Source organism: Musa acuminata, chromosome BXJ1-4 (assembly GCF_036884655.1).
Source record: "Musa acuminata AAA Group cultivar baxijiao chromosome BXJ1-4, Cavendish_Baxijiao_AAA, whole genome shotgun sequence".
NCBI lineage: Eukaryota > Viridiplantae > Streptophyta > Magnoliopsida > Zingiberales > Musaceae > Musa > Musa acuminata.
In genome coordinates, this window is record NC_088330.1 from 818,305 (window position 1) to 845,483 (window position 27,179).

General features: G+C 39.6%; 3 protein-coding genes across 7 annotated transcripts; 2 read left to right on the top strand and 1 right to left on the bottom strand.

The window, feature by feature from the left end:
• Positions 1 to 1,062: 1,062 nt before the first annotated feature.
• LOC135582227 (nuclear transport factor 2-like) lies at positions 1,063 to 11,912 on the bottom strand. 4 transcript variants are annotated; one of them, XM_065154463.1, is made up of 10 exons: positions 11,755 to 11,912; positions 6,439 to 6,488; positions 6,214 to 6,351; positions 5,113 to 5,419; positions 4,812 to 5,038; positions 4,354 to 4,519; positions 4,158 to 4,279; positions 4,017 to 4,082; positions 2,047 to 2,110; positions 1,063 to 1,545 (listed from the first exon to the last, which is right to left on the bottom strand). In XM_065154463.1, exons 2-10 carry the CDS (start codon positions 6,484 to 6,486, stop codon positions 1,262 to 1,264), a joined length of 1,422 nt encoding a protein of 473 aa, XP_065010535.1. In that variant the 5' UTR covers positions 6,487 to 6,488; positions 11,755 to 11,912; the 3' UTR covers positions 1,063 to 1,261. The 4 variants fall into 4 exon arrangements, with proteins under 4 accessions (XP_065010535.1, XP_065010528.1, XP_065010542.1 ...); XM_065154456.1 differs by having other exon boundaries at positions 1,063 to 1,548; XM_065154470.1 differs by having other exon boundaries at positions 1,063 to 1,548; positions 6,422 to 6,488; positions 11,755 to 11,899.
• A 3,563-nt stretch (positions 11,913 to 15,475) lies between these two features.
• LOC135640231 (uncharacterized) lies at positions 15,476 to 20,575 on the top strand. Of its 2 annotated transcripts, XM_065154492.1 has the most exons (9): positions 15,476 to 15,708; positions 16,050 to 16,148; positions 16,304 to 16,806; positions 17,280 to 17,445; positions 17,548 to 17,598; positions 18,332 to 18,514; positions 18,644 to 18,755; positions 19,290 to 20,023; positions 20,105 to 20,575. In XM_065154492.1, exons 3-9 carry the CDS (start codon positions 16,343 to 16,345, stop codon positions 20,405 to 20,407), a joined length of 2,013 nt encoding a protein of 670 aa, XP_065010564.1. In that variant the 5' UTR covers positions 15,476 to 15,708; positions 16,050 to 16,148; positions 16,304 to 16,342; the 3' UTR covers positions 20,408 to 20,575. The 2 variants fall into 2 exon arrangements, with proteins under 2 accessions (XP_065010564.1, XP_065010553.1); XM_065154481.1 differs by lacking the exon at positions 16,050 to 16,148.
• Positions 20,576 to 23,038: 2,463 nt separating this feature from the next.
• LOC135640237 (omega-6 fatty acid desaturase, endoplasmic reticulum isozyme 2-like) lies at positions 23,039 to 26,078 on the top strand. The gene is made up of 2 exons (XM_065154500.1): positions 23,039 to 23,222; positions 24,646 to 26,078. Exon 2 carries the CDS (start codon positions 24,663 to 24,665, stop codon positions 25,851 to 25,853), a length of 1,191 nt encoding a protein of 396 aa, XP_065010572.1. The 5' UTR covers positions 23,039 to 23,222; positions 24,646 to 24,662; the 3' UTR covers positions 25,854 to 26,078.
• Positions 26,079 to 27,179: the final 1,101 nt, after the last annotated feature.

Consider the following 27,179-nt stretch of genomic DNA (forward strand, 5'->3'; position numbering starts at 1 on the left):
GGTGACAAGACTAGCAAGGGTTTGAATCAATAGGAGACGCATGGCCTCCTGCCCTGCATATATTTCTTATGTTGCATTGGATTCACCCTTTGTTTCTGGATATGCAAGCGAGTATACTTTCTTATGACGCACGTAAAGCCTTTTCTTTGTCGAATATGGTACTGATAATTTTCTATCTCCACTCGGTAAATGCCTGACATATTACACCTTTCTTGGATGAAAGGAACATAGAAAAAAAAAATTCTGAAAAATTAAAGAACATTGCGATCAGAAGGTGTAAAGGAGCGAGCACTAAAACGAAAAACCATTGGTTCAAATAAACAAACAGTTCAAAAATTATATATCAGAAGATGCGATATGAATTTGTCAAAGCTGGAACCTGAGGATCATCCGGGGGAATGGACGAATAACAATGACAAAAAATGTTGAGAAATCACTTACAACAAGAACCAAAATGTACATTAACAATAATGAGTACGAAATATCCTCAAACCAAAGAATAAATATCTTGACATTTAAAAATCTCAGGTTGAAATTTTAAACATGCAGCCAAACACTCTCATGGACCTAATGAAATCCACGGATTTCTTATCCCCAAACCAATTGGCACCTAATTGCAACCTGCAGAAACATCTAAGTCTGCTGGAAAAAGTAAATCAGACAACAAATACCTATATATACTGACAGGAAAAAGTAAAACAACATTAGTTCATGATACCATCAACAAGAAGAAAAAAAAAAGTTAAAAGCATGAACATTATTTATAAACAATGATATTTTAATTGCGACCAACAATATAATTCAACTACATGATCCAAATGGAAGCAATTAATTAAAAGCACATTGTGTACCACAGTCTGAAATTTCTCCCCAGTCAAAAGCCATACATTTAATGTCTAAAATTGATAAATGATGGCTTTAGCAGCTACAAGTAACAAAACAATAAAATATCCAATCAACAAAAACTTGTGCAAAAGTTAATCAAGTTGCACATGCAAGAGAACCAAAATAAGCTTTGAGGAAGATCTCAAATGTACTCTCCAAAATGAAACTCGTATAAGATATGAAACGGGCTACCTAGATTTTGATTTAAAAAATAGTACAAGATGCACCAAGATAAAGAGAAAACAGAACTATTGCCGACAGTTAAAAACCCAGACAAAAATTGATTTCCAATAAGGTTTCCAATTAAAGATCAAATACCTAATCAAGAAATAGATTGTTTTGCCATTACTGTAAAGAGGCAGAATCATCAAATGCTCTAAGCTGAAACAACACCTGGCTTGGGTCCTCTAGGGCGGCCGACCATGCCATTCCCATTCTGAAAGGCTCGCGGCTGATAACCATTACTCCCACCGGAAGTCGGGTCCCAACCACGTCCAGAGTACTCAGCCCGGTTCCTGAACTCATTCCTCCTAAAGCCCATATTGGAGACAAAGTTTCCACGTCCCCGGAAGTTATCGTTTCTGAAAGCACCTCTTCCCAACTGGAAGCGCCCTCGCCCACCGCTGCTGCTGTTGCTATTGGTGACCACACCATTCACAACTGCTATCATTCAAAATTGCAAGAAAGCCAAAAATTATTATCCCAGCGAAATTAACACCACCAGTTATAATAACATTAAGTCCAGCAAAATATCTGCTACTACTAACAATATGTTGTCCATTCCAAAACTAGAAAGTCCAGGACAAAACGAGTGAAAAGACAAACAATAAATGAAATAAATCATAATATAATAAAATTTGAAAGATGACCTATCTGCATGGATGGCAAAAAAGGCTGATGATCAAGCTAGGATATCAAATTCTAAACAAAAATTTAAAAGTTGCTCAATGTCCTCAAACTGTTAAGTTTCTAGCAACTGAACAAAATTATAGACAATTGACAATCCTACTTCATGATAACAAAAGAATGGAACATGAAACCACAGTAGTTTCATGCAGGAACAGCAGGCAGATATCATGCTCAGAAATTAAAATTTTAATAATGAAACAGATTTTGCAAAATATACACTAATCAACTAGATGAAGAAAAGGCGATACTTGCCTCGTGTTGTTGTTCTCTTCTCCTGAACAATAGCTTGACGACCTCCAATCGTGATCGGTGATGCCTAGGAGTTTGCAACAAGTCCAGTATAAACTATCAGTAAAGAGATTATGCTAACAAAGATCAAAGGAAGAAGAATGACTTTTATAAAAAACCAAAATTTCATACAAGCTTTCACATACACATGCATCACATGCACACTAATAAAATATGGAGGCCCAAACACGGTTATCCCATATATACATACAACTGAGTGTTCAGATGGCTAAATATGCAAACACAGTCATACTGTCCATGTGCAATCAGTTCAGAATATTGATTTAGGTTTCAACATTTCATAATTAATTGCAAGCTGCATTGAGCATGAATCACATTGGCATTTGGCATTCAAGAACATAACAGGCATGATGATGAGCCAAATGTAACAATTGGGGCTGACATGCATATGATCAACTCTATGGCCATCCTTGCCATTTTCAGTATATTTTTCTCATCAATGGAACTTAATTTTTCTTCTAACTTATATCTTTGGAAATATTTTCACCTACTTGTACTAGAGAGGTCCAAAATCAGCCAAGCTTACAACCACTACAAAGGGGTTATTGTGACCAAAAGAACCATCCGATTATGCAGTAAACCCTTGGCCATTGCCAAACATATGATATACATCAGGTTGGATCCTACAGAGGGCATGGGCAACAGATAAATCTTCCTATTACAAGAGAAACATGGAGCACAATATAGCCCCAGTATCACAGCAAAAGAATCCTTCAGCACTTCCAGCTCAATTCAGTTTCCCCAAATTTAGCAAAATTGAAGCAACTAGTTAGTTCTTTAAGAGCAGAGAAATTCTTAATATATATGTCTACTGATGAAGGCAGATGAATTCTAGAGTAAATACTCAACTCTTAAAAAGAATTCATCTAAAAATATAGACTTCACAAAACGTGATGATTAACTTTTGAAAGCTAAAAAAATATTCAAACCTATTGTTGACTTTCTTATAATACCGCAGGAGCAATGCAAGTGCCCACCAATTATGTTATCCAGCCATCCTTAATTATATTATACGTGCCTAGACGAGTGCCCGAGCGCCTTGTGATTACACTGATCCAAACTGAACTTTTAGTAAGAATTCCAATAGACAAAACCTAACAATTCCTGTTTTTCAAGAATCATGATATTTGTTTGATCACACTTCTACCACTTGTATTCCTGACAACAATTAATTATTTACTTGTCAGTTGCCATCTTCATAAATCAAAAGAAAAAGTTACCGCCTTATTTGATTACTAATTCTGTTTAAAGATCTTTCTTGTTAGTACCATTAGAAAGAGTATACATCAATCACTATGTAGCTCCCGCTGTAATAAAATGATTAAACAAATCTTTTAATCATCTAGGGCAATGTCCAAACACTAACAATAAGAAAATACAACATAAACTAACAATAATCATCTAGAGCAATATCCAAACACTGAACCAGGCCCCCCAGTCAGTCATATCATAAGAAGAAATCTGAAGCACAGATGAAACAGAGTAGAAATACCAAAGTAATTCTCCAACCACTGCAGATCTAACACTGCAGAAAATCCTAAGTGAAAATGACAGTAGGCTGATGAGGCAATTTTAGGTTGAAAAGGTGTTGTCCAAGAACATCAAAAGCTGGGGCAGAAAATATTTAACGGTAAAGCAAGATATTGGCTCAAAGATTTCTCTTGTGAGATAAACAACTTATCTAGAGTTCACATAGTTCTATTACAAAATATTCAATAAAAACATGACCTTCAAAATAAAAAACCGAAGAGTATCTAATGGTAAAACATGATAATGTGTCTAAAATATTCTCTCGTGAAAGAAACAGACTTCCTCTAAAGTTTATATAAATTTTTTATTCCGACCAACATAATATTCAAACACACACAACCTTCAAAATCAAATCCAGTCTACTTAAAGTCCAACTATAATACCTCAATTGCTGCTTGCATGGATTTCAGCGACTCAAACTCAACAAAACCAAAACAGTACCGCTCAACCTGCAAATATAAAAGAAGCAAAAATTGTAATTATCAAATAAACTTACTTAACAAAATCTCCAGAATTTTCCAAACCTTGTGGCTCCTGACTTGCACGCCACCGGGCTTAATAGGCCCAAATTTCTTAAATTCCTCCTCAACCTTCTCGGCTGTTGCATTCGGAGATAAATTCCTGATATAGATTGAATGACCCTCCTCTACAAAATAAGAAAGTACACATGTAAGGAGAATATGTCTCAAAGAAAAGTAGAACATTTGATTCTAGAAATACCTTCAACATTGTTTTTGATCTCAGGGACATCATTGATAGCAGGAACAGATGTTTCAGGGACAGTAGCTGGTGTTGGAGAAACAACCACTGGTTTCTCTGCAGCCACCTTTGCCTTAGGAGTCACATGAACCAGTGCCGGTGATGGGCTTCCTTTCATCACTTTAACCTGCCAGTAGAGTTAAATTTAACAAAATAAATTAGTAATAAAACAACTCCTAGAGGTAAACAACTCTCTTAAACAAAATTAAAATTCCTAGAAAACAGCAACAATTGAGAGATAGAAAGAAGCTATTTTTTAAAAAAATTGCAAAAAATATCATCAACTAAACAGCTACAACACTACAAGGAAAAGAACTTTTAATGCAATTTGATCACTAAAAAAGAGGCAAAATATAAAAAAAGTACAAACTAGATACCACCTTTTAGTCCACATAACTTTTTTAGAACAATTAACTCACAATTGATGCATAAGACTTCTTAGGCACATCATCTTGAGCCCCAGAAGCAATCACTTCGTGAGTTGTCTGTGAATCAATTTCACTTGCATTGGCTGGAAGATCCACAACAACCTCATCTTCAACACCTGAACCACCATCCTCTGATTGGTTGAGTACATCTTCCATATTGTCACCATCCTCCTCTGTTTGTAGAGTTTCCACATCATGATACTCCTGCAAATTTTGTTCTGAAAAAAATATAAAAAATGTCAGCTATCATAAGCAAGAAAATAAAGCTAAATTTATAGATCAAATTTTGTACCTGTATCAGAAGTTAGAGGAGCCTTGAGGGCATCATCATTTATGCCATCACTCAAAAAATGGTTCATTTCCCTTGGCTGTGTTTCACTCAAAAACCTGAACACATCATTCAGGACAAAGTAACCTCCATTTTCTTGAGGTGCAAGGAAGAATGACTGTGCAAATTTACTCTTGACATTTTCTTGTCCAATAAACGACCCAGTCACTACAATAAGCACCCCGTTCTGGTAAGACAGTTGTGAGTCTATAGTCTTTATCTCAGTGAAACAGTTTCTGAAATCCAACGACATTATCTTCTCATTGATCGCCTGCTCCATATTTGAAAATGTACATTTAGATCAGTCCAATCTTACAAGGCACATAAATGTGCATTGGTAAGGAATCATCAATGATAAAAAGACATAAAATGAAACAATATAATCCAAACCATACACATAATAATATAATATATATAAAGAAACAAAATATAGCAAGGTTAGCAGTCATCCTTTTACACAGCTTAAATAACAAAAACTACTGGTTAGAAAAAATTTCTATCCAAAATCTCCATATTCTCCCTCCATCAAAGACACTAGCTGCAAAAACCATAATGCAAACCAATCATAATACGATTCCAGTTTTCTACCTCCACTTGTCCAATCCACAAAAGATGAATAATGTGAACAAAATATCTACAAATTTTATAAATACTCTGTTTTGTGTTACTTAAACAAAGGGTTCATGCAGTTTGCAGGTTTTACATTTCCATCAATAATAATGAATAGAATATAACATCATTAGAATGAAGAATTTATAGAAAAATGAATTACATTGTCAAGGAGACATAAGGACAAACTAATAAACTACCAGAAAAATACATTAGTATAAACAGAAATTCAAAATAAATACGAGAAGACGAAAACACAAAAAGAGAAACATGAACCATGTTATTAAAGGCATTGGTGACTATTTCATGCAATCCAATCATTAAATCTTTCCATACTCGTTCATTCAAATGATTCACTGATCCAATTAAAGCATGTTCTTGAATCTTAAAGAGCATTCAAGTATCCTCTGTAATAAATAAACTGAAGTAGTACAACTTGTTTTTGGATAAACATACTTGCATTGTTGTCACTGAAGTCATCTCTCCATCAGAATTTGGGCGGTTTACAATGCTTGAATCCTGATAGAATTTGTGAACCATTTCTGGTGATTGGTGCAGAATTTGGTAATACTGTTGAACAAATGCATTACCAATCTGCAAAGCCATTAACCAAAACGTCAGATTTAAGGTGACAAAAAACCAAATTCATGGAAGAGGAACTCACACAGGACCAACTCATACCACTTGTGGACTCAGAGGAGAAACAGGAGATGCAGTTGGCAATGCCATGCCTGTAAAACCATAAAACAGTAGGAACATCTATTAGGGTGAAAATATCTTTAAGGTTGCAATGCAAATAGTGATGACATGGAGACTTGTGAAAATCTTCAAACAGATTACATAAATCAACGGCATGCTGCTGAAAGAGCTACACAGTACACACACAAATTTTAACACCCAGAGATAAGTTAACATAGTGTCACGGACAAAATTATAAACGGGGTATTCGATATAATGCTTATGTATTCCGTGTCTTTCGGTTTTGTTTATGCATTGCAGGACATATAAAGGACTGCTAGTAGACTTAGCAGCCCCATTTTCTTTGGTTTTGGTGGCCGTCCTAGGCTTGCGAACAAAAATTATGTCATATGGGAACTTGTGGGAATTTCGGTTTGTGGTGGATCATTTTGGACGCTTTATTGTGCGACCGTTCAGAGCTTGTAATGTCTGTTTGTAATTTGCATTGGCTATGAATTGTTTACTGAAATGATTGCTTGTGGATACCGAGTGAGACGCTTTCTCTAACCTGCTTTCTCTTTTATATGCCCTAAGGGACCATAGGAGGTTTCGGAGAGGCTAACCTTTGCGGACGGACACGTAAGAGTGCCACATGACTTACACGAAACCAGCTAAGTCCGTGACAGATGGTATCAGAGCGGGACAAGCACTCATAGAAACATTTGACATGCAAACGTGAAGGACCTAGCGTGATTACATTGAGGGCAGCCAACACGCACGACGGTTTGAAGGAAAACGAGCATGGAACTGTAGGGAAAAGGAATCGCACAGAAGAGTGGGCATCTAAGATTGACATTCAAAGGAATGGCCAACCCTTCGCGCAAGGGGCACCACGAGCACAAACAAGCAAGGAAGAATGCATAGCACATAAAGATTGGGATGGCCGTGTTTGAGCTACGGCTCAACGTTGACAACCATACTTAATGGTGCTCAAGGCAAGTGAGTCGCTTGGTAAAAACTAAGACCATGCAATGTGGAATTGGTTGTTCAGTGACCGAAAGAGTTGCTAACTCGAAGAATTTAGTACTCATGCAAGGGCTTCTATGCGAACGATATAGTGTTCGTGCTCATCCCAAGGCGACCGAAACTCCACGCCATGGAGCATTAAAACTTTCTCTTTGGCATGAGAATGATACGTCCGTAAGAGCCTGAAGTGTGCAATGAGTTCAGCATGTTGCTAGGCCTTGAGGGATGCAACAGGAGCTATATTGACGTGGAGTTGCAATCTAACAAGTGCATTTTCGGGAGATAGAACAATATATAGTTTATTCAGAAATATAGAATAGTCCAAGGGGGTGATGGTTTCTGAAACTTTCAAAGAGAAGGAAACGAAGAGAGAAGTTGGTCCAACGGGACATATAGCCAGGAGGGATAAGTCTCAACTTTTCAAAGGGAGAGAACCATGTGTAACGGATCGCACATGTTGAGGAGTACCTAAAAACAACTTCACAAAGCTCAATGGACCGAGCGAGAGGCAAGGAGTCGTCGTATGATCTCGCTTGAGATGATGCATTGTGAGATCAAGTGGGGGAGCGACCCAAGGCAACACAAATGAAGGCACACTTTGAGTCAATATGGAGATCGGACTCAATGGAGGGTTAACCCATTGAATTGTGGGCATAAGGACAATCATCAACTCAATACAAATCGAGGAGCAGAGCAACTTGAGTGTAACTTAACGAAGTACCCAAGCTGCATGAAGCGAGCCGACATAGACGATGAAACATAGAGCGGAGGCACAGAGCTTTCCTTAGATAAAGTTCAAGGACATAAACTATTGTAGAGACAAAAGTGGGATAATGTCGTTTCATAAGTCCTTCATTCTGATAGAGCGAACTCATCTTGCAAGTTGTCAAAGACGAAGGGAGCTTTTTGGTACATGTACATTATCTCGGAGAAGCATTTGACGAAAGAACAAAGACGACTCAACTTGCAAAGGCGAAGTTATATGGCCTGGGGCAAGAGGACGCGGAGGCGAACACTCTTGAAGAATATGTCAGTGCTATCATTCATGTTGCCATGAATGAAGCGATGAGCAACGATGATTATGCTAGTAGGGGCAGAGGCTCAAAATCCAGACAATGGTACACCAATTTCAGCGAATTCGATGGAATTCAGGAGCTACTAGTTGACGAAATATCCTAAAGCGGTGTTTTCATCTAGGTGTGACCCGAGAGCAAGTGGACGAAGGAGTATCACAGTATTATAGAGGCAGATCTATCGATCACGAAAAAAGGGATGCAAGGCAAGGGATAGTAATGTCTTAAGCAGGACAACACTATGGTAGCACAGATACGGGACTTCCGTGAAATTATAGATCTTCTAGTCTCATAAAGGAAAACGCTTAATTGTGAAAATAGTCGAGGAGGTGGATAGCAGAGGCCAAAGAGTTTCGTAAGACTGGTGTTAATGAGCTTCTCATCAAAATAGCCAAAATTTAAAAACTTCAGGTCGATGCAAGAGTGCACGAAAAAAGAACAAAACAAGTAATATACGATTATGTACCTTTGCTAATCAAAAGAGTATAGGACAGGGTTGATGAAGAAGACGATACAATCCCGAAGACGACTCAAACTATTAGAGACTTACTCAAAGTTAGGATAAAAATTTCTTATATTCTAAAAGTTTAATCGCATTGAGAAGATAAATCACAATAACTAACTAAACGTAATGAGTACAAATACTACGAGTGCTCTATAAGTGTGAGCAAAGAGCTGATAAATGCTAATAACCAACTCGATGTATAGATTACAACCCTCGAGGAGGCAAGCAAAATCAAAATAATTTGTCTTTTCAAACTTTTAATAGAATGGGCGAAACCGAATACCTAAATTCTCTTATATATCCAGCGAAGGAGCTCTACAAATGTTCAAAAACCCGTACAAAAAAATCAAATAAAAAATAATAATTATCAAATCCTCCCCAATTGTAATCAGTGCTACTAAGAGTAAACTATCCGCTTTATTTTTAAACAAAATACCAATCGAAAGCGAAAGTGATGCAAACTTTCTTGAAAATGAAAACTAAGTGAAAGAAAAGTCGATAGACACATTTTATGAAGGAAGAATCCAAAATTTTCAAAAGTTTACGTGACGATGTCACGATGCTTATTAAAGCTCTAACAAGCATACACCTAGTTCAAACGACATAAGTTATTTGAGAGACCGACGCATACTAAGAATGATCTTTTCTTTATCTGAAAAATCCACAGGAAACAATAATGATATATACAACTCGAAAAACCCCATATTAAAATCAAAGTCATTAACATGTTAAAACAACATAGTGGATTAAAAGTTTGACTACTTAACAACAGCAATTGGGGGGCCAAGAGACGCATTGCGATTGGAACAGAAGATTAAAGACTTTACAAAGACGGAAAGTTGCAATGTTATCAAGGATTTCAACAAAAACGTCGAAGAAATAAATATGAGAAAATATCTCAAACAAAATTATAAACAAAATGTTCGATGTAATGCTTATATATGTCAGTGTCTTTCAATTTTATTTATGCTTTACACAGCATATAAAAAACTACCAGTAGACTTACCAACCTCATTTTTTTTATTTTGGTGACCTACTTGCGAACAAAAGTTGTGTCATATGGGCACTTATAGGAATTTCGATCTATAATGGATCATTTTAGACCCTTTTATTGTACGATCGTTTAGAGCTTATAATGTTTATTTATAATTTTCATTGCTTATAAAATATTTACTGAAATGATTACTTACTTGTAGATCCCGATTGAAACATTTTTTTTAACCTACTTTCTCTTTTGTAGGTCCTGAGAGACTATAGAAGATTTCGAAAAGACTAACCTTTGCGGACAGACACCCAAAGATAGCGCACGACTTAGGCAAAACCAGCTATGTTCGTGACAATAAAACAAAAGTATCATCAATCCCCAAGATAATACGAAGAGTAATACGACAATTAACATACAAACGCTAGAAATCTACCAAGGTTCATCTTATACTAATAGGATAGTAAAAAAAATGAACTATAATGTTCATCATCCATATAAGCAAAATATATAAATATAAAAAGAGACAACCAAACTTCGATGTTTCTTGGCTTCTTAAACAAATAACTAGAGGGGCAGCAAATAAGATCCCAGCACAAGTAGTACATATGCAACATAAGAGCAGTTTCAATCCTAGAACCAATAGAAAGTCAGGAACAATATGTATAATGACGTGCAAAATTCAAAAGGAAAATGTGCTTCCTAGTTCACTGTAATTGAGAGTGTACATAAAACCAACAAAAAGAAATGAAAATCTGCAGGATCCTTTAAACCGAAAAATGAAAATCTGAAAGAAAATAATATCAAGAAATCAGAAAATTCAGTAACAGCAGGCTATCCAATAGTCTAAGTCAAAAATAAATAGATCAAGGTAAATTAGGAAAGCAAAACCGCTTTTGTGCTCCAAATACTTATACATATATATTCACTTGTGGTCCGACGATATTCTCTGGCACCCTTAAACTAAAAAGTGCATGCCAAAGTGTTGAACCAAATTTTACCCATGCAGATGTATGTAAGAAACAAAGCATCCTTCAAAGCCTGTACTCGTGATCCCCAGAAGGGGCATAATAACTGATCAAGAACCATAAGAGACCACAAGAGACCGTGAGCACAACTGTATTAAACCGGGGGCCAACTCACAAAAGGGCCAAACCACCATCCCCTTGGACATATCGTAGCACAAAACTGAGGTCGAAGCAAATCAAACGTAGCAAAAACCCAAGCAACCAAACATCCACTTTCACCTCCGTACGCACCATAGGAGGACTCCACTGGCATTAAATAACAATAACTACTTAAAGCCCAAATGCAAATAGAATCGCCTTTTAGAACCAAGAAGACCTACGGTCGTAAATAGATCAAGGTACAACAAATCAGATCCAAAAACCTAAATCATCAAATCGCGGGCAAAAGCGGTAAGGGAACGAAAACCTCTAAAACTCAAAACCCTAAATCGAACCATCAAAAGTATCCAGCGGAACAAATCACCCGTCAGCGTGCCAACAGCAAATACAACAAAAACTTGCTGCGAAACCCTTTCTTTGTTTCCTTTCAACTCGTTCTAAGACCGGAGACCAAACCAGACTCTTGTATGTCTCCGTCGGAGGAAATCAACCGTCAAGAGAAACCACAAAAAGAGAGCGAAGGAATTGATCGATACGACGAATCTCAAAAAGAAAATGATATCAAGCAAATGCATGGATCGCAAAGAGTAAGGGAAAATAGATTACTTTCTTGAGGATCGGGAGAAGAGGAGGAGGAAGCGGCGAGGGGAGAGCTCCGCTTCGATCGGAGCCCTAAGAATCTAGCGAGAGAGAGAGAGGGCACGAAAGGCGAAGCGTCGAGCGCCGCAGAGCCCACGAAGGTAAGGCTTTTGGGGCTCGTGCGGGCACCAACGGGAATTAGTAGGGGTTCAGTGTGAGTCACCTGTACTTAATGTTCAGTGTCTATCGCTTATATATTAAGGTTCGGTGTGAGTCGCTATACGGAAGTTTAAGATTCCCGGATGAATTTTAATTATTGTAATATAAAACATGATTTAGCGACAAATTGATATGATTTATGTCTTTTATAAAATAAAACTTAATTTATTTATTTTTAAATTTTATTTTTATATTTATTTATACGATTTTATTTGGGATAAATTTTTAAAAAATCTCTAATTTGGTGAAATTCTCAATTAATGTCTTTTTAAATTTCTCATAAAATATTTTTTTAAATAACAATGTTGCCCCTTCACTGTTGCCCTATATTGTTTCAACTTAACATTAGAGAAAGTGGGCTTAAAATAAATTAGTAAATCTAAAACTCAAGGAACTAAACAAGCTCCAATTGTAGAATTATTACCCACAAACATTAAAAAAAAAAACAGTCATATAAATTTTTTTTTTAAATAGTTAAAAATAATCTCTAACACCAATTATCTTTAGAAGAGAATTGTAAATTCCAATGGGTCAACACAATTATACTTAGAACTAACCACATCAACCAACAAGCCTTTGAAATTATTTAAATATTATAATATTCTCTTTTCGATGAAAAGTAAATTTCATAATACGAAGGTCCTTAGTGTCAAACCTTCCTATAACCACCACTTAATATAAGAGATGTAAACTATAACAGTTCTCTTCACTTTCCCAAAAAAAAAATTGTATAATAAATATTATAATATTATCAAGGATAACATTCGGTATCTTAACGAATAGAGACGAATAAAGTTCAAAACAAAATTAATTAGCAACTCCATAAACAAGTCCCCTACCAACTCCTAATCTTATTGGTAATATGTTATATGAGACTTCTCATTCTTGGAACAATCAGGTTTCTCAAATACTTGAAAAAAAAACCCCTCCTAAAAACTGAAAGCATTTAAAAGATATTTCTAATAGTATTACTTGAAGACATAAGTGGACCAGCATAAGCCTCCTTTCATCCCCAATGCTAGAGGTTACTGTCACCATCGACGCAAGCGTAGTTGAACCCTAATCTATGGTTTCAAGATGTTCCAATCTTTATATGGCACCTGTAGATCTCTTGTCACCAAAGGTATAGTTGAAGTAGGAGAGATTTTGATGGAGAATCCAACATTCCCTCCTCCACACCACGTTTCACTAAAGAAGAATGATATTTGCTAAGTGATGTCCGACATACCTGTATAGAAAGCAGACAATAAGCAAATTCTAGTACAAACAAGGTTGGAAGAAACTAGTTTGTTGGTTCCCAATCTAAATGCTTTACATAGAAGAGTGGTGAGATCGATCTCAACACAAACTCTTGAATACCTACTTATTCCATTTTCAAAGAGTCCTCGATCTTTAGCGGACGACCCAATGCATTTATGATGCCCAAAAACTCATTCCCTATTCTAATATTCCATGGGTAATCCATGGTGTTGGATCCAAACTGGAAAAATTTTCAATATTTGGTTAAAATTATAGAAAAATATATAAGAGCTACCACGAAAAGACCATGGACAATATGTAAGCACTAAAATCGCATCTATTTTAAATTAAAAATAAAAAAAAATATTATTTAAATCTAAAACTAAAGGTAGAGAGGAGACTTTCTAGGTTTTGGAAACAAAATATGTAGAAGAGGAGATTTCTTAAGAAACTTTGCACGAGGCCAAACACCAAAGGCTTTCTTCACTATCTCATAGTTTCCTCCTCATGTTTTATTCGTTATCTCATAGTCTCCTCCTCGTGTTTGACCATAGCACTGAATGAGAGCGTGATACCATTAAAAAATAAATGTAGAAATATATGAAATAAAAAATAGTGTCTTTGCTATAACAAACAAGCAATTTCACCCACGACACCCTTTTATCATCACATCGAGTATGATTTTTATTCTTTCGGAGCATGTGAGTTCCAAAAAATAATTTTAAGGGTAAGAAAGACTTGATGAACTTATAAGCTTTTGGTTCCCATACTCCTCAATCAATGCGAGATTAAATGACCTTATCATCACACAAGTAATATTTTGTAGAGTAAATTCCCGACACCCCCAACAGATGGAGGATCGAAAGATAAACATTCCTCGTCAGCTTCTCCAATAGAGGAGGGGCCAAAGACAAGGAAGCTTTCACAACACGAAAGATAGAGAGCTATGATTATAAAGGGATGAGCAGATAGAGGGATCAATAATTAGAGAGCTATGATCATAAAGGAAGATGATAATCGGAAGGACTATTTTTGAACCGACCTCATTTAATTTTTAAAATTTATCATATCTTAAAAATTAAATGTTAGATTCTTTACGAGTCTTTCAATTTTAAAATTTATAATAAAAAATACTTCTATGAATATCGATCTTATCACTTAAATTTGTTAAAAGAAATTTTACAAATTAGATAAGCTAATCTAAATTGTAGAAGCAAATCCATATTAACTTCAGAAAAATAATTAAGCCACCGTAAGACTGTTCGCACACAACAATATGACAATTCAAAGATGGCCAACAGAAGGGAGAGATGCAAAAATAAAAAATAAAAAAAACTGCTTAGATGTTTCAATAAGATCTTCGAAATAAGAATCACGAGCATTAAATAAACTATCAATCCTGAAATATTTGGACGTGCAAAAAGGTGCAATAAAAATCTGACATACTAAAAAAAAAACACATAGGTTTTTTTTATTTTATTTTGACATCCTCACTATTTTATGGATTTAACTTTGATATCATGTTTAAATTTTAAATCAACAAGTCTAAGTCAGTCGGTTGATTGTTAAAATAAATAAGATTAGGCACCAATTTAATCCAAGATCTTAGACTTGTTAAATTGGGATAAATGCAACATATACCACCCAACTTTTTTAGTTCTTTATAGTATGGACGTATTCTTTCCTTTCCTTTCCTTTTAATCTTTAGAACACACCAATAAATGTAAGAAACACTATTATTCTGCTGCTTCTTATTTCCTATGTCTCCAAATCTAACAAGGGGACAGGATATTAAAAATATTGTATATCAATATTATCATAAGAAAGTTGGTAATTGGATTGCAAGAAAACTTTGATGGTTTAGAATCCTTTAATCAAAACTCACTTACCTCACCTACCCTTTACACAATTTGATTAGAAGAGAAAACAACAAGGGAAATAAAAATCTTTTGATTCAATAATGTCAACCCTAATGTACAGCAAAATAATGTTCATAAATTTTTTTTTTTATTATTTCTAACAAAAATAATACAAAATCCAAAAAAATATTTTTGTAGATTGAATTATGAGACGGGTTTCCATAAATAACAAGATATGCAATCAATCAACAGAAGTTCCAACTGACCACACAAGCCACCAAATAGCTACGTTACCACATACGTGTCCGTTGATAAGCGTTTTGGGCCACCGACGAGATACTGGACGGTCCTGATCCATCTAAATGTAGGTAGGCTTCGCGGATTGGACGGCGATGATGCCATTAGAATAAATCTGCTCGCCCATCCTCCTCCACGCGTCTCGAGCGCAGGCCGCAGCTCCTCTCCGCGACGGAGCTACGAGTGATTACAAAGGCCAAATCCCCAACCCTTCTTCTTCCCCTTCCCACAATCTCGTCTCCGCTCTTCCAAGCCAAGAATCTGGATCCAGATCTCGTGGGAGACTGCCTGCCTACGATCTCGCTTTGATCGAAGTCTTAGACCGTGGCGTCTTTCGTGTTCATCTCCTCGGGAGCCTCCGGATCGCGTATGTGCCCAAACCTCGATTTTTTTCTCCTGTTTGTCTCGATCTGATCGGAGCCCGAAAGGATATCCGTGGCCGCTTCCGGCAACCCGCTTTCCTCGCCAAATTTGGGCTCTTCATTCCTCGGATCTTGGTTCTCCAAGCGGATCTGTAATGCGTTGCGTATTTTAGATCCTACGCTCGATTCTTAGACCACACACTCGTTGGTCGTTGAAAGGATTAATTAAGACGAGTTAGATCAGTCGTTTACAATATCGTAGAGCTAACTACAGAGTTAAGTCGAATACTTCATTGGATAATTCCAGAATTATGTGTGTCTATTGATGTCAGGCTTTTTTGTGCAGTCTGGAAATTTGTCCTCCGACGGGTACTGCTACTAACTATTCCATGTTACTAGTCTAAAATCCTGGATTGTTGTGTCGAAAGGCTTTGGTGCAGATTAGGTATTGAGGCTTTGTTATGGAATTTCCTATCTGTGTCTCCTTTATCCTTTTATGAACTTTGATCTTTATTTAACTCATTTTGCTACAATTAACAGAGGCTTACCTTGTTAAGATGATAGGTCGATATTTAGTAACACCTTTTATCTGATCTGCAGTTGAAGTTACGAGTGCTATTTGGATTGCTTGTTGCAATCATGTGGATGTTTAAGCCATTTGCTGGCAAGGAACCTGCCAGCCTTGAAGGCCGAACGATCGATGTTGGTAATGTAAAGGTTCATGTTCGAAATGCCATCGCGGAAGGGGGATTTTCCTGCATCTATGTTGCCACTGATGTTGTGCAACCATCCAAACAATATGCCCTGAAGCACGTGATCTGCAATGATGATGATTTGTTGGATCTCATCATGAAGGAGATCTCTGTGATGAAGCTGCTCAGAGGACACCCAAATGTTGTTGCTCTTGTGGCACACACCATATTGGACATGGGCAGGAGGAAGGAAGCATTGCTTGTAATGGAGTTCTGTGAGAAGTCTCTGGCTACTTTGCTGGAAAACAGAGGGTCTGGATACTTTGAGGAGAAACAGGTCCTCTTGATTTTTAGAGATGTTTGCAATGCAGTGCATTTCATGCATTCCCAATCACCACCCATAGCCCACAGGTAGGCTTACATACCTGTTCTAAATGTTCCAATTTTCGCTTACCATGATATTGATGTGCCAACACATTAGCTATTTATCTTATCCTTTCTGATGCCCAAAAGTTTCTTGTTTGTTGTGGAGTTTGCAAGGAATGGTAAAAAATATATAAATTAGCTGGTGATTCTTGCAATTTTTTATGATCTAAGAACAATTTTCAAGGTTATTCTGTAATGTAATAGCATCTTTTCAGCAAATCTTTCGCCTTTTCCAAAAGGGACAAATTGTCAAATTGCTATCCTTTCTCGTCCTTTTATGACCACAGGTAGACGGTAAGATAAGAAAGGGAGATGAAAAATAAATTGGTTGACAAGTTGTCCTTCAATGTCGACACTCCAATCCACATCTGTTGCTAAAAATGATCAGTAGCTTTAAATCTCTCTTCATTCTGCTTAGAATATCTCATGCCTGGTATCGTGCTTATTGATATTTGCAGGGATTTAAAAGCTGAAAATGTTCTTCTAGGACCTGATGGAGCTTGGAAGTTATGTGACTTTGGCAGCACCTCAACCAATCACAAATGCTTTGACAAGCCTGAAGAGATGGGGATTGAAGAAGACAATATCAGAAAGTACACAACTCCTGCATATAGGGCCCCTGAGGTTTAACCAAAGAATTGATTTGATTTTAAATTAATTAGAAAAATGCTGTTATAAATTGTTCAACTAATGGTTGTTTGATTCTTAATTTTTAAATTGATCCAGATGTGGGATCTGTTTAGAAGGGAAGTTATATGCGAGAAAGTGGACATCTGGGTTAGTTATCTGACTGAATTCCCTCAGCTTTTATCAGTTGGAGATTCTTCTTTTCCCACTCTCAAGGATCTTATCTTTTTGCTCTGCACATATGATATCTTGCTTCTTGTGTTGTTAAGCTCAAGGATGTAATGCCTGCCCAGTTTGAGTTTTGTAGCAAACTTTATGTTTCTTTTTTTCACTTTTTTGTTGTTATCCAATAAATTAAGCTTGATTTTTTAATCTGATGCTTTGAACTATTAGTGAAACTATTCTACTTTTACATTTCTGCACACTTTTAATATGTTTGCAATTAACTTGGACATCGCTTGACTTTGTCTTTTTGTTTTTCTTGTATTTGAAATATAAGAGACTAAATTTATCTCTTATTTTCGAACTTCAGAAGTAATTTTGCTGGTCCCAACTCAATTACTTTTAGTATTTAAAGAACTTCTCATAAAATTATAGTCTATCAGTACGGCAATCCTCGGTCCATCTTTGTTCCTGGTTTTTGTTTCGGAAATTTATAGAAAAAAAGTTCTACTACGAAAATCTTCCGAAACAAGGTTCTTCCACATGATCCAGAAAAGAAAGGCTGTACAGAAAGAAAGAAACAAAGTTGCCAAATGTGATGCAAACCTATTTTCCCTATTTATAAACAGATCACACTCTGAACTGGAGTTGCTTCTGCATGCATAATAGAGATAGTCGATTCACTTTATTCAGTCTATAACTTAATCGTTACATCTTTCAGGCTCTTGGATGCCTTCTATACCGAATCTGCTTCCTTAAATCTGCATTTGATGGTGAATCAAAGCTTCAAGTCTTGAATGGGAACTATCGCATACCTGACGTACCAAAGTACAGTTCTGCATTGACCGATCTGATCAAGGATATGCTCAAGGCTTCTCCAAACACCAGGCCAGGCATCACGCAGGCAAGGGCTTTGCTTGATTGGTCATTCATCTCCATGAATCTAGGTTAGTCATAGATTATTGCATATGTGGTAACCGTGGAGTTGGGATAAATCTCATATCCTTGTGCTGATAGTGTATCTATCTGACAGGTCTGGTTTCGTGTTAATGAACTACTTCCTTTGGAGTTGAAAAAGCACTTACCTGATGGCTCTAGTGGAGCTGTTGAAATGCATCCACCTCCTTCAGGTTCTCAAGATCAAGGTAAAAATATGCTCCAAACTTAGCTAGTTATCCAGTTTATGCATATAAATGTTTGTCTACAGGGTAGATAAGTCATCTACAAAATTTTGTTTTCCTTGGGAAGGAATTATGATCATTCATGATGATTCATACAAAACTAGTAGTTATGTTCATATTATCATAGTTTTCCGTTGAGTATTCTATTCCCTTGAAAACCTCTAGGCAAAAGAAATCTTGCAGATGACAACAATCAGTTGCTTTTTTTATTTCCAGAAAAGTTATTTGTGAAGATCTTTCTTTTCAAGTAAAGCCTCACTTTTGGATTGCCTGATAAAAACCTGGAGAAGTTGGAGGAGAATTGTACTTGTTTTATTTTCTTACTTCCATTTGCTGCAGTGAAGAAATCTACTTGTTATCTGGTTGCTACACTGTCTAAAAACACATAATCAGATGCCTTTCTTGAAAACAGATACCAACATCATTTGATTTTTTTTTATTTGATATTATTTGCAGTATATCCTAATTATGATGATTATTGCAATTTGAATTCTAAAGGTGTTCCAAGAAAGACCACTTTGATGCCTCGAAGGGGCCTTGCTTCGGTACCATCATCACGGGAATCCGACAAGGAGATGCGTCAGACCAAACCCTTTCAAGATGCTCCAAAGACAGGTCGTGGGGCGCTTGGTGCATTCTGGTCCACTGAACATGCAAAGGATTCTGCAGTTGTTGATAACAAAGATCCCCACTTCGATGAACCGATCAAACAATCAGCATCGACTCAGAATCGCAATACAAGTGTTTGCAAAGTTAGCCCTCCAAGGGAAAGACATGTTTATCTTCGGAATCAAGTCAGGATTGAACAAGCGGACCCTGTGAAGAGGCCAGATGAACGCACTGGTGAGGACTTTGAGATCAAATTTTTCCGAGAGATGAAACAAAGTTCCAACCCAGAGAAGAAACCAGCTTTTGAGAATGAGACATTTAATACTTTTGTGGCTGATTTCGGTACTGGCAAGTTGAACTCCAAGAACATTACCGGTGATAATATACCACATAAAAGAGAGCTAGAAGCAGAAGTTGACCAGCTAAAAGGGCAGCTGAAGCAGGCCAACTTGGAGAAAACTGAAATTACATCCAGATATGAAAAGCTCTCCGCAGTTTGCCGTTCCCAACGACAAGAGATACAGGAATTGAAGCATGCTCTTGCAGCAGCAAGTCCATCACCACCGGGCAAAGACAGCACAAAGAACCATGAGCATCCTGGGAGCCTGCAGTCCATAACTCCGGTACTTCCTCCGTCACTTCTCTTAAAGCTTCCCAACTTGTGGCTTCACACTAATTTCTCACCATGTCTGTGCCCGCTGCAGCCGAGGATGAAGATTGAAGGAACTGTGTGGGAACTCCAGCAAGGAATGATGCACCCTTCTCCATCACCTAGACCCGAGACAAAGACGTGGAATGCTTTCGGGGCAACCAATGGCCATCAAAATGTTATGTCGGCCGTGAATCCCTCAACAGATCTGTGGGGCTTCAATTTGGGGAGTTTTACAGCTTCGTCTGGTTCGCAGATATCTGGGAACTCTGCTCAAGGAAATGCTTCCATGAGGACTAACAGTGGGGCAACAAAGAAGGCAGATGCAAACCAGCCCGCCGGATGGGCCGGTTTCTAAATGCATTACCATACCTTCATGATATAATGCATAGTGTGTCGAAATGTTATTTATCATGGTTCTTGTCACAGCAAGGGGACTTGGGAAGCTCATGTTTTCTGCCGTTGAGCAGAATCAGCTCGATCTGTAGTTGGGGACTGCGAGAATTAAGTAAGAGGTTTTTATTCATTGCTCTTCTTGGAGAGTTTAATTGTTAATTGCAGAATGATATATATTTCTATGGACGATTTATTCTCGGAATTAGAAGACGGCGTTTAAAGGCCACAGAGATCGGTTACGCATCCCCCTCGTCGTTCCTCGACTGTGACGCCGCTCTCTCTTTCCTTCGTCTCGAGCTTTCCTATGTAGCCTTCCCTCTCCTCTCATTTCAGGACGTTTCTCACTTCGGTCTCTCCGCTACTCCCATCTGCCAGCATGCCTCATGCCGCGGATATTGGTGGCCGGTGGTGGGGTTGGCGGCTTGGTCTTGACGCTGGTGGCTAAGAGGAGGGGATTCGAGGTGCAGATGTTCGAAAAGCATCTGAGCGCGATCCGGGGAGAGGGCCGCGAAACGCGCTCGCCGTGCTCCACGCCATCGACCCCGACGTCGCCCGCGAGATCGCCGCCGCCGGCATATGCCTCATGGGCCATCGCCTCAACGGCCTCGCCCGCGAGATCGCCGCCGCCGGCATATGCCTCATGGGCCATCGCCTCAACGGCCTCGCCCGCGAGATTGCCGCCGCCGGCATATGCCTCATGGGCCATCGCCTCAACGGCCTCGCCAACGGCATCACCGGCCAATAGTATGCACTCTGCACTTGCTCTCTGTAATTAGTCTCGGATCGATTTTTTGTTTGTTGGAGGTACGTATTTCCATCCATTTATATGTTTGTGACTTAAATGCCCAACCCATAAAAACCCTACTTTTGAGCTCTCTATAACGATTCTTCTTTCACAGGATTCCGTCTTTCGGTTTCTTTGACAGGTTTACCGAGTTTGACTTGTTGACGCCAGCTCAAGTAATATGTAGAATTTCACTGCAGGAAATATTGCTTAAGAGCAATGGGTTCTAACACAGTCCTTCTTAACAAAGCAAATGTTGTTATTGACTTCAGGGAATATTCTAATGCATCAACTTAATAAGTATGGAATTAGCTTACCTTCTATGAGGTTGTTTAGGTGGTCGTGCTCATTCAAGACGGAAGAGAGTTCGAAGGTGATGATGCGACATCTTTAGTTGAGTTGAAGTTGGGATATAACTATATGATGGTTTGTTCTAAATTTTTTGGGTGGCAGTATTCAGGCTATAATGTTCTATAAAATTTTGGTTAAAAATTATAAAAATTAATATTTATTTTAATCATATTTTGTACGAGAAGGTATAGTCTTTCAGCGTAATATGATAAAATATATTAACGGATTTAGACATAAAATATCATCTTTATCAAATTAAATTAGACTTAATTGAAATTACTATAATTTTATAATTATTATTAGTAAAATAAAAAAAATTAAAATAAGGTTTGATGAGATTGAACCTTCTCTATCTGAATGTAACCTTCGAAGTATTTTTATTTTATTTTGATATCATTATTTTTACCAACATGATAACTCATAATCTTTTCTTTTATTTAATTATCCTATTAGCTTTTCTCGTGAAAACCAGAAAACCCAAGTTCGACCTGTCTTACCCTCCGTCGATGCCCTCTCCTCTTGGTCCCAAGCAAAACCATCCTCACCTCCGTTGCCACAGACCCTACTCGTGACGTCGTCACTCGCGATACCTTTCCTCCTCTTTGTCTTCCTCCCCTCCTCCGCTCCCGTTAGAGATCACCCAAGTCTGCGGCGCCACCCTATAACCCTCTGCCACCCTACTCTCTGCTAGTCCCCCTTCCTCCCTCACAATCCTCTCCGCGGTCAATGACCCCCACCAGCGCCCTCGCCCTCCCCTCCTTCCGCTCCCAGGTAGACTCCATCCTCCCTTCTCTGCACGTTGCGTGTCCGTCACCCTCCCCGCTGGTCCCCTTGCAAACACCCGCGCCTTAGCTGGCCCTGCCCTCCTCTACCAGACTGTTAGTCGGCAAGTACGTCCACTTGTCGCATCGTCGATGCCATGGCCTCCGTCGTTCATAGATCTTATGGTGGTTCCGGAATTGCAGTCTGGGGTATAGGTGTGTAGGCTCCTAGGATGAGTTCCACCTAGCGCCCAAATGAACGAGGAGGTATTTGAATGGCTTGTGAGCGCGCAACTCACGAAATCGGCAGATACATCCCCGTCCCTAAATGACCACCCTACCCCATTCTTCTTATTGTGCGGAAAAATTTCACCAGTTATCTGACGTCCTTAATGGGCTTTACAGGGGCCAATTTGTCATTATGCATGAGGAGAAGGCAAGGCAAAGCGATGTCATCTTCGGCCGTGAAGACCCAGTAGCGTCCAAGAGAACCGACGGTCTAAAAGATCGGCCCGATCGAGTGGCCCCGCAAGCGAGCGAGCGAGAGGACCGGAGGGATTGGCTCATCCCCTCCCCCGCCATCTTGTCAGGAGCACCAATGACCGAGGGCCACGAGAACAAGGTTCGGCCTGCTGCCACACACTGCTCGTCTGGGTCCCGCACGTGGAAGCCCTTGATAAGCTTGGATAGGAAGGGGAAATGAAGGGCAGGTCTCTCTTCTCGCAGCTAACACAGTCTCTCCACCCCGGCGCGAGTCACAGGGAGAGAGAGAGAGAGAGGGAGAGAGGAAGAGGAGGCACAGATTGATATTGGTGTCATCTATCATTTCTCCTCCTCCTCCTCCTCCTCCTCCTCCTCTTCATCAATAATTTCTCTCTCAGGTACGTGAATAATAATGTTCCTTTCTCTTGTTCGAGTTAGATCTGGTGCTCTCTGTCTACAAGAATCCTTCCTACTTTTATTTCCTCTATGAAATGTTCATCGCATGTATTTGGTAATGCTCCGTTTTTTTAGTTGTGATTTGTTTTTGTATTTGTTGTACCGTTGTAGATCTGGAACGACTCCATCTATCTACTGGCCAAAGTAGTTCTTTTTCCCTTCCATCATCTTATATAGTCGATCTTTTTCAAGTCCTTTTTTTTTTTTTCTCCTAAAACATCTACTGCTAATAGCACACCAGATTTTTCTTCTCCAAATGCATTCATTTTGAAGAACAAACTATAGTAGCACATATTATTAAACCCCGAAGAAGAACTCGCCTCTTTCCCTTTTTTTTGGTTCCCATCCTCCTTCGGATCCCTCGATCCACACGGCTGGCCAATGTCACAGATCGCTGCGACAGTCGTACACGGCACCCGCTCGCATCGGTTGTGCCCCGCCCTCCGCTTTAGGTACGCGACATCCCCTTGTCCGGAGACGTCGCAGCACAGCTGGACCGCGCTTGCCTCTGTCGACGCCGCCCCTCTGCCACAACGATAAAAAAAAGGAGAACGAGCACATGGTGCCCTCTAGGGCTGACGTGGACGACGACAGTCCTGATTTGACCGGGGTCGGTGACAGTCCATCTCGGTGGCCCGCAGCGTCCCAAGACCAACACCGGCGACGATGAATCCCCACCTTTAGACATCATAATATCAGGAAAACGAACGGCGGAGCACTAAAATTAATGCACCCCCGGACGGCGAATCTCCATGCGGGGTCGGCGTCATACGTGGGACGCGAAGTGGTCCGGGACATATTCCACTCCCGTGTGGTCCCCACTCTATTAAATAAACATATAAATGCATGTTCTGTCAACTTTGGGACGCTTTCTCGTTTTCTTTCCCACTTTGGACTCACTCTAATAAATGTAGACAGAGATTTACGAGGCACGCTGTCCGTCTCACATGCTCCTTCCACCCCCGTCAAATCGATTCATTTATTTCCAACCCCGTCAAATCGATTCATTTATTTCTTTGGTTCAAATTGGTTCATTTATAGCTTTATCGTCCAGGATGAATGGCTTGGTGTTTATAGTACGTTTGGAGGGTTTTTGTGGGGTCTCCAACCGTGTTACCGAAGGTTGCGTAATGCTCTATTAAGTCAGAGCTGCATTAGGAAACGGGGGAGAATTTTTGGGTTGCCGTATCTGTGCCCACTGCTTGCTTCCGTTATGGAACGGCCTTTCCGCATGTGCTTTCTTGTATTGTTTTATTTTATTATGTTAATTTAAAGCAAAGTTGGAAGCTAGATTGGGCCATCATTCTTGGCTTCTTCTGTTCTCTTCTGGCTGATCCCGTAAAAAATCTATGTTGTGGGTCGCAGGTGAGCCCATAGCAGCAATGGGAGCGGGCGGACGCATGACGGCGAAGGAGCAGGCGACGGCGACGGCGACGGCGGGGGAGGACGTGCCCCTCCGCTCCGGCGGGGGCGGCAAACCACTCCACCGCTCGCCCACCGAGAAACCCTCCTTCACACTGGGCCAGATCAAGAAGGCCATCCCTCCTCGCTGCTTCGAGCGCTCCGTTCTCCGCTCCTTCTCCTACGTCGTCCATGACCTGTTCTTCGCCTCCCTCTTCCTCTACTTCGCGCTGGCCATCATCCCCACGCTGCCGCCAAGCATCGTCCTCGCCGCCTGGCCGCTCTACTGGGTCGTCCAGGGTTGCGTCCTCACCGGCGTGTGGGTCATTGCCCACGAGTGCGGCCATCACGCCTTCTCCGACTACTCCCTCCTCGACGACGTTGTCGGCCTCGTCCTGCATTCCGCCCTCCTCGTGCCTTACTTCTCCTGGAAGTACAGCCATCGCCGCCACCACTCCAACACCGGCTCCATGGAGCGCGACGAGGTCTTCGTCCCCAAGCCCAAGTCCGCCATGCGCTGGTATTCGACCTACCTCAACAACCCGCCCGGCCGCATCCTCACCCTGGCCGTCACCCTCACCCTCGGCTGGCCTCTGTACCTCGCCTTCAATGTCTCCGGCCGCGCCTACCCCCGCTTCGCCTGCCACTACGATCCCTACGGCCCCATCTACTCGGACCGGGAACGCGCCCAGATCTTCATCTCCGATGCAGGCCTTATGGCGGCCGTGTACGCCCTCTACCGCATCGCCGCCAGCTACGGCTTCTGGTGGGTGGTGAGGGTGTACGGAGTGCCGCTTCTGATCGTGAACGGGTGGCTGGTCCTCATCACCTACCTGCAGCACACGCACCCGTCGCTGCCGCACTACGACTCGAGCGAGTGGGACTGGCTGCGCGGGGCGCTGGCGACGGTGGACAGAGACTACGGGATTCTCAACAACGTGTTCCACAACATCACCGACACCCACGTCGCCCACCACCTCTTCTCGACGATGCCGCACTACCACGCCATGGAGGCTACCAAGGTAATCAAACCCCTGCTGGGCGAGTACTACCAGTACGACGGCACGCCGCTGCTGAAGGCCATGTGGAGGGAGGCGCGCGAGTGCCTCTACGTGGAGCCGGACGAGGGGAGCACGAAGAAGGGCGTCTTCTGGTATCGAAACGACATCTAAGAGGTGATGGTGCCGACGGTGGCTGTGATAGGTTGGTCATCTATGTTTCGTCGTAGTCGTGTCCTCGGTCGTCATTTTGATGCATGCAGTCTGGTCGGTGATGTCTTATTCCATTGTGTTAGTGTATCGATCCATCAAATCAAATCATCAAAACACACTGACAATCGGAAAAAAAACACCCGAGTGTGGAGACAATAATAATCTTATGATGCAGTCTTTTCTTCAGCGTCTGTTAGTTTGGATTCGCATGGCTCTGAGTTCTTAGTAGATCTTCTTTATGGGACTCGGCTTCAGGGTGGTATTGTGTTTCAATCAATCTTGAGCACAGGTCACATGTTAATAAAGTTGACTGGCTTCAGGGCTTTGCCATGCCGAATCTGTGGAACAATGTTGTGTGTAGGGACTTGGGACGTAACCCCATTCCCGGAGGCGGCGGCTATTGTGACACCTGCCATCTTGACTCATGTACAAGATGTGCCGGTCGGTGCTCGTAACATGGGAATTCATCCGATGACAATAAACAGGGAAGCCATGGGAAGAAGAGTGTCTGTCTATATAGATGAAGCGATTGGATGTCAATAATGGATGACACACTTAGTTCACCCATGACATGCCTAATCGATGCTTTGCATATACGAAATGATTGAGACCTACATGTCAAGCCTTGGCTGGTCGAAAGTAGTGGTCATGTTAACTGGCCCCCATTGTTTCAGAACATAATAGTGTCTCTCTCGTAACCTGAAGGGTATGTTTGTTCCAGAAGAAAATAATTAAGAGTGTGTTTGGAAATATATTTTAAAATTTATGTATAAAATGATCCAATATATATTTTAAATATGAATTAATATTTAATATATTTTTTAACAAAAAAATCATATCTAGCCTAGATCAGCATTTCAACATTTGTAAGAAAAATATAATCAATATGATTTATATTTTCTACAAACGTAGAATTTTATTTATTTATTTTTAAAAAACTATTATATATATATATATATATATATATATTTGGGTCATATGAAATTTTTTATAACATTGCGTACATTCATTTATTTAATTTATTTTTTACTTATTCATTTAAATAAAAATATAATCAATTTTGAATAAATATTAAAAATATTATAATGGTAAATTTGTCATAAAATATTCAATGCACTTTTAAAATAAAATTTTACCAAACAACACTTTAATGTATCTTTAAAATATAAATTTTCTTTATTATTCATCAAATACTCAAAACATTTCACAATTTCAGAGTCACTTTATAATCAAATCTCTCAATTTAAGTATAATTATTTTATTTTTTTCTTGCTAATAAAATTTAAG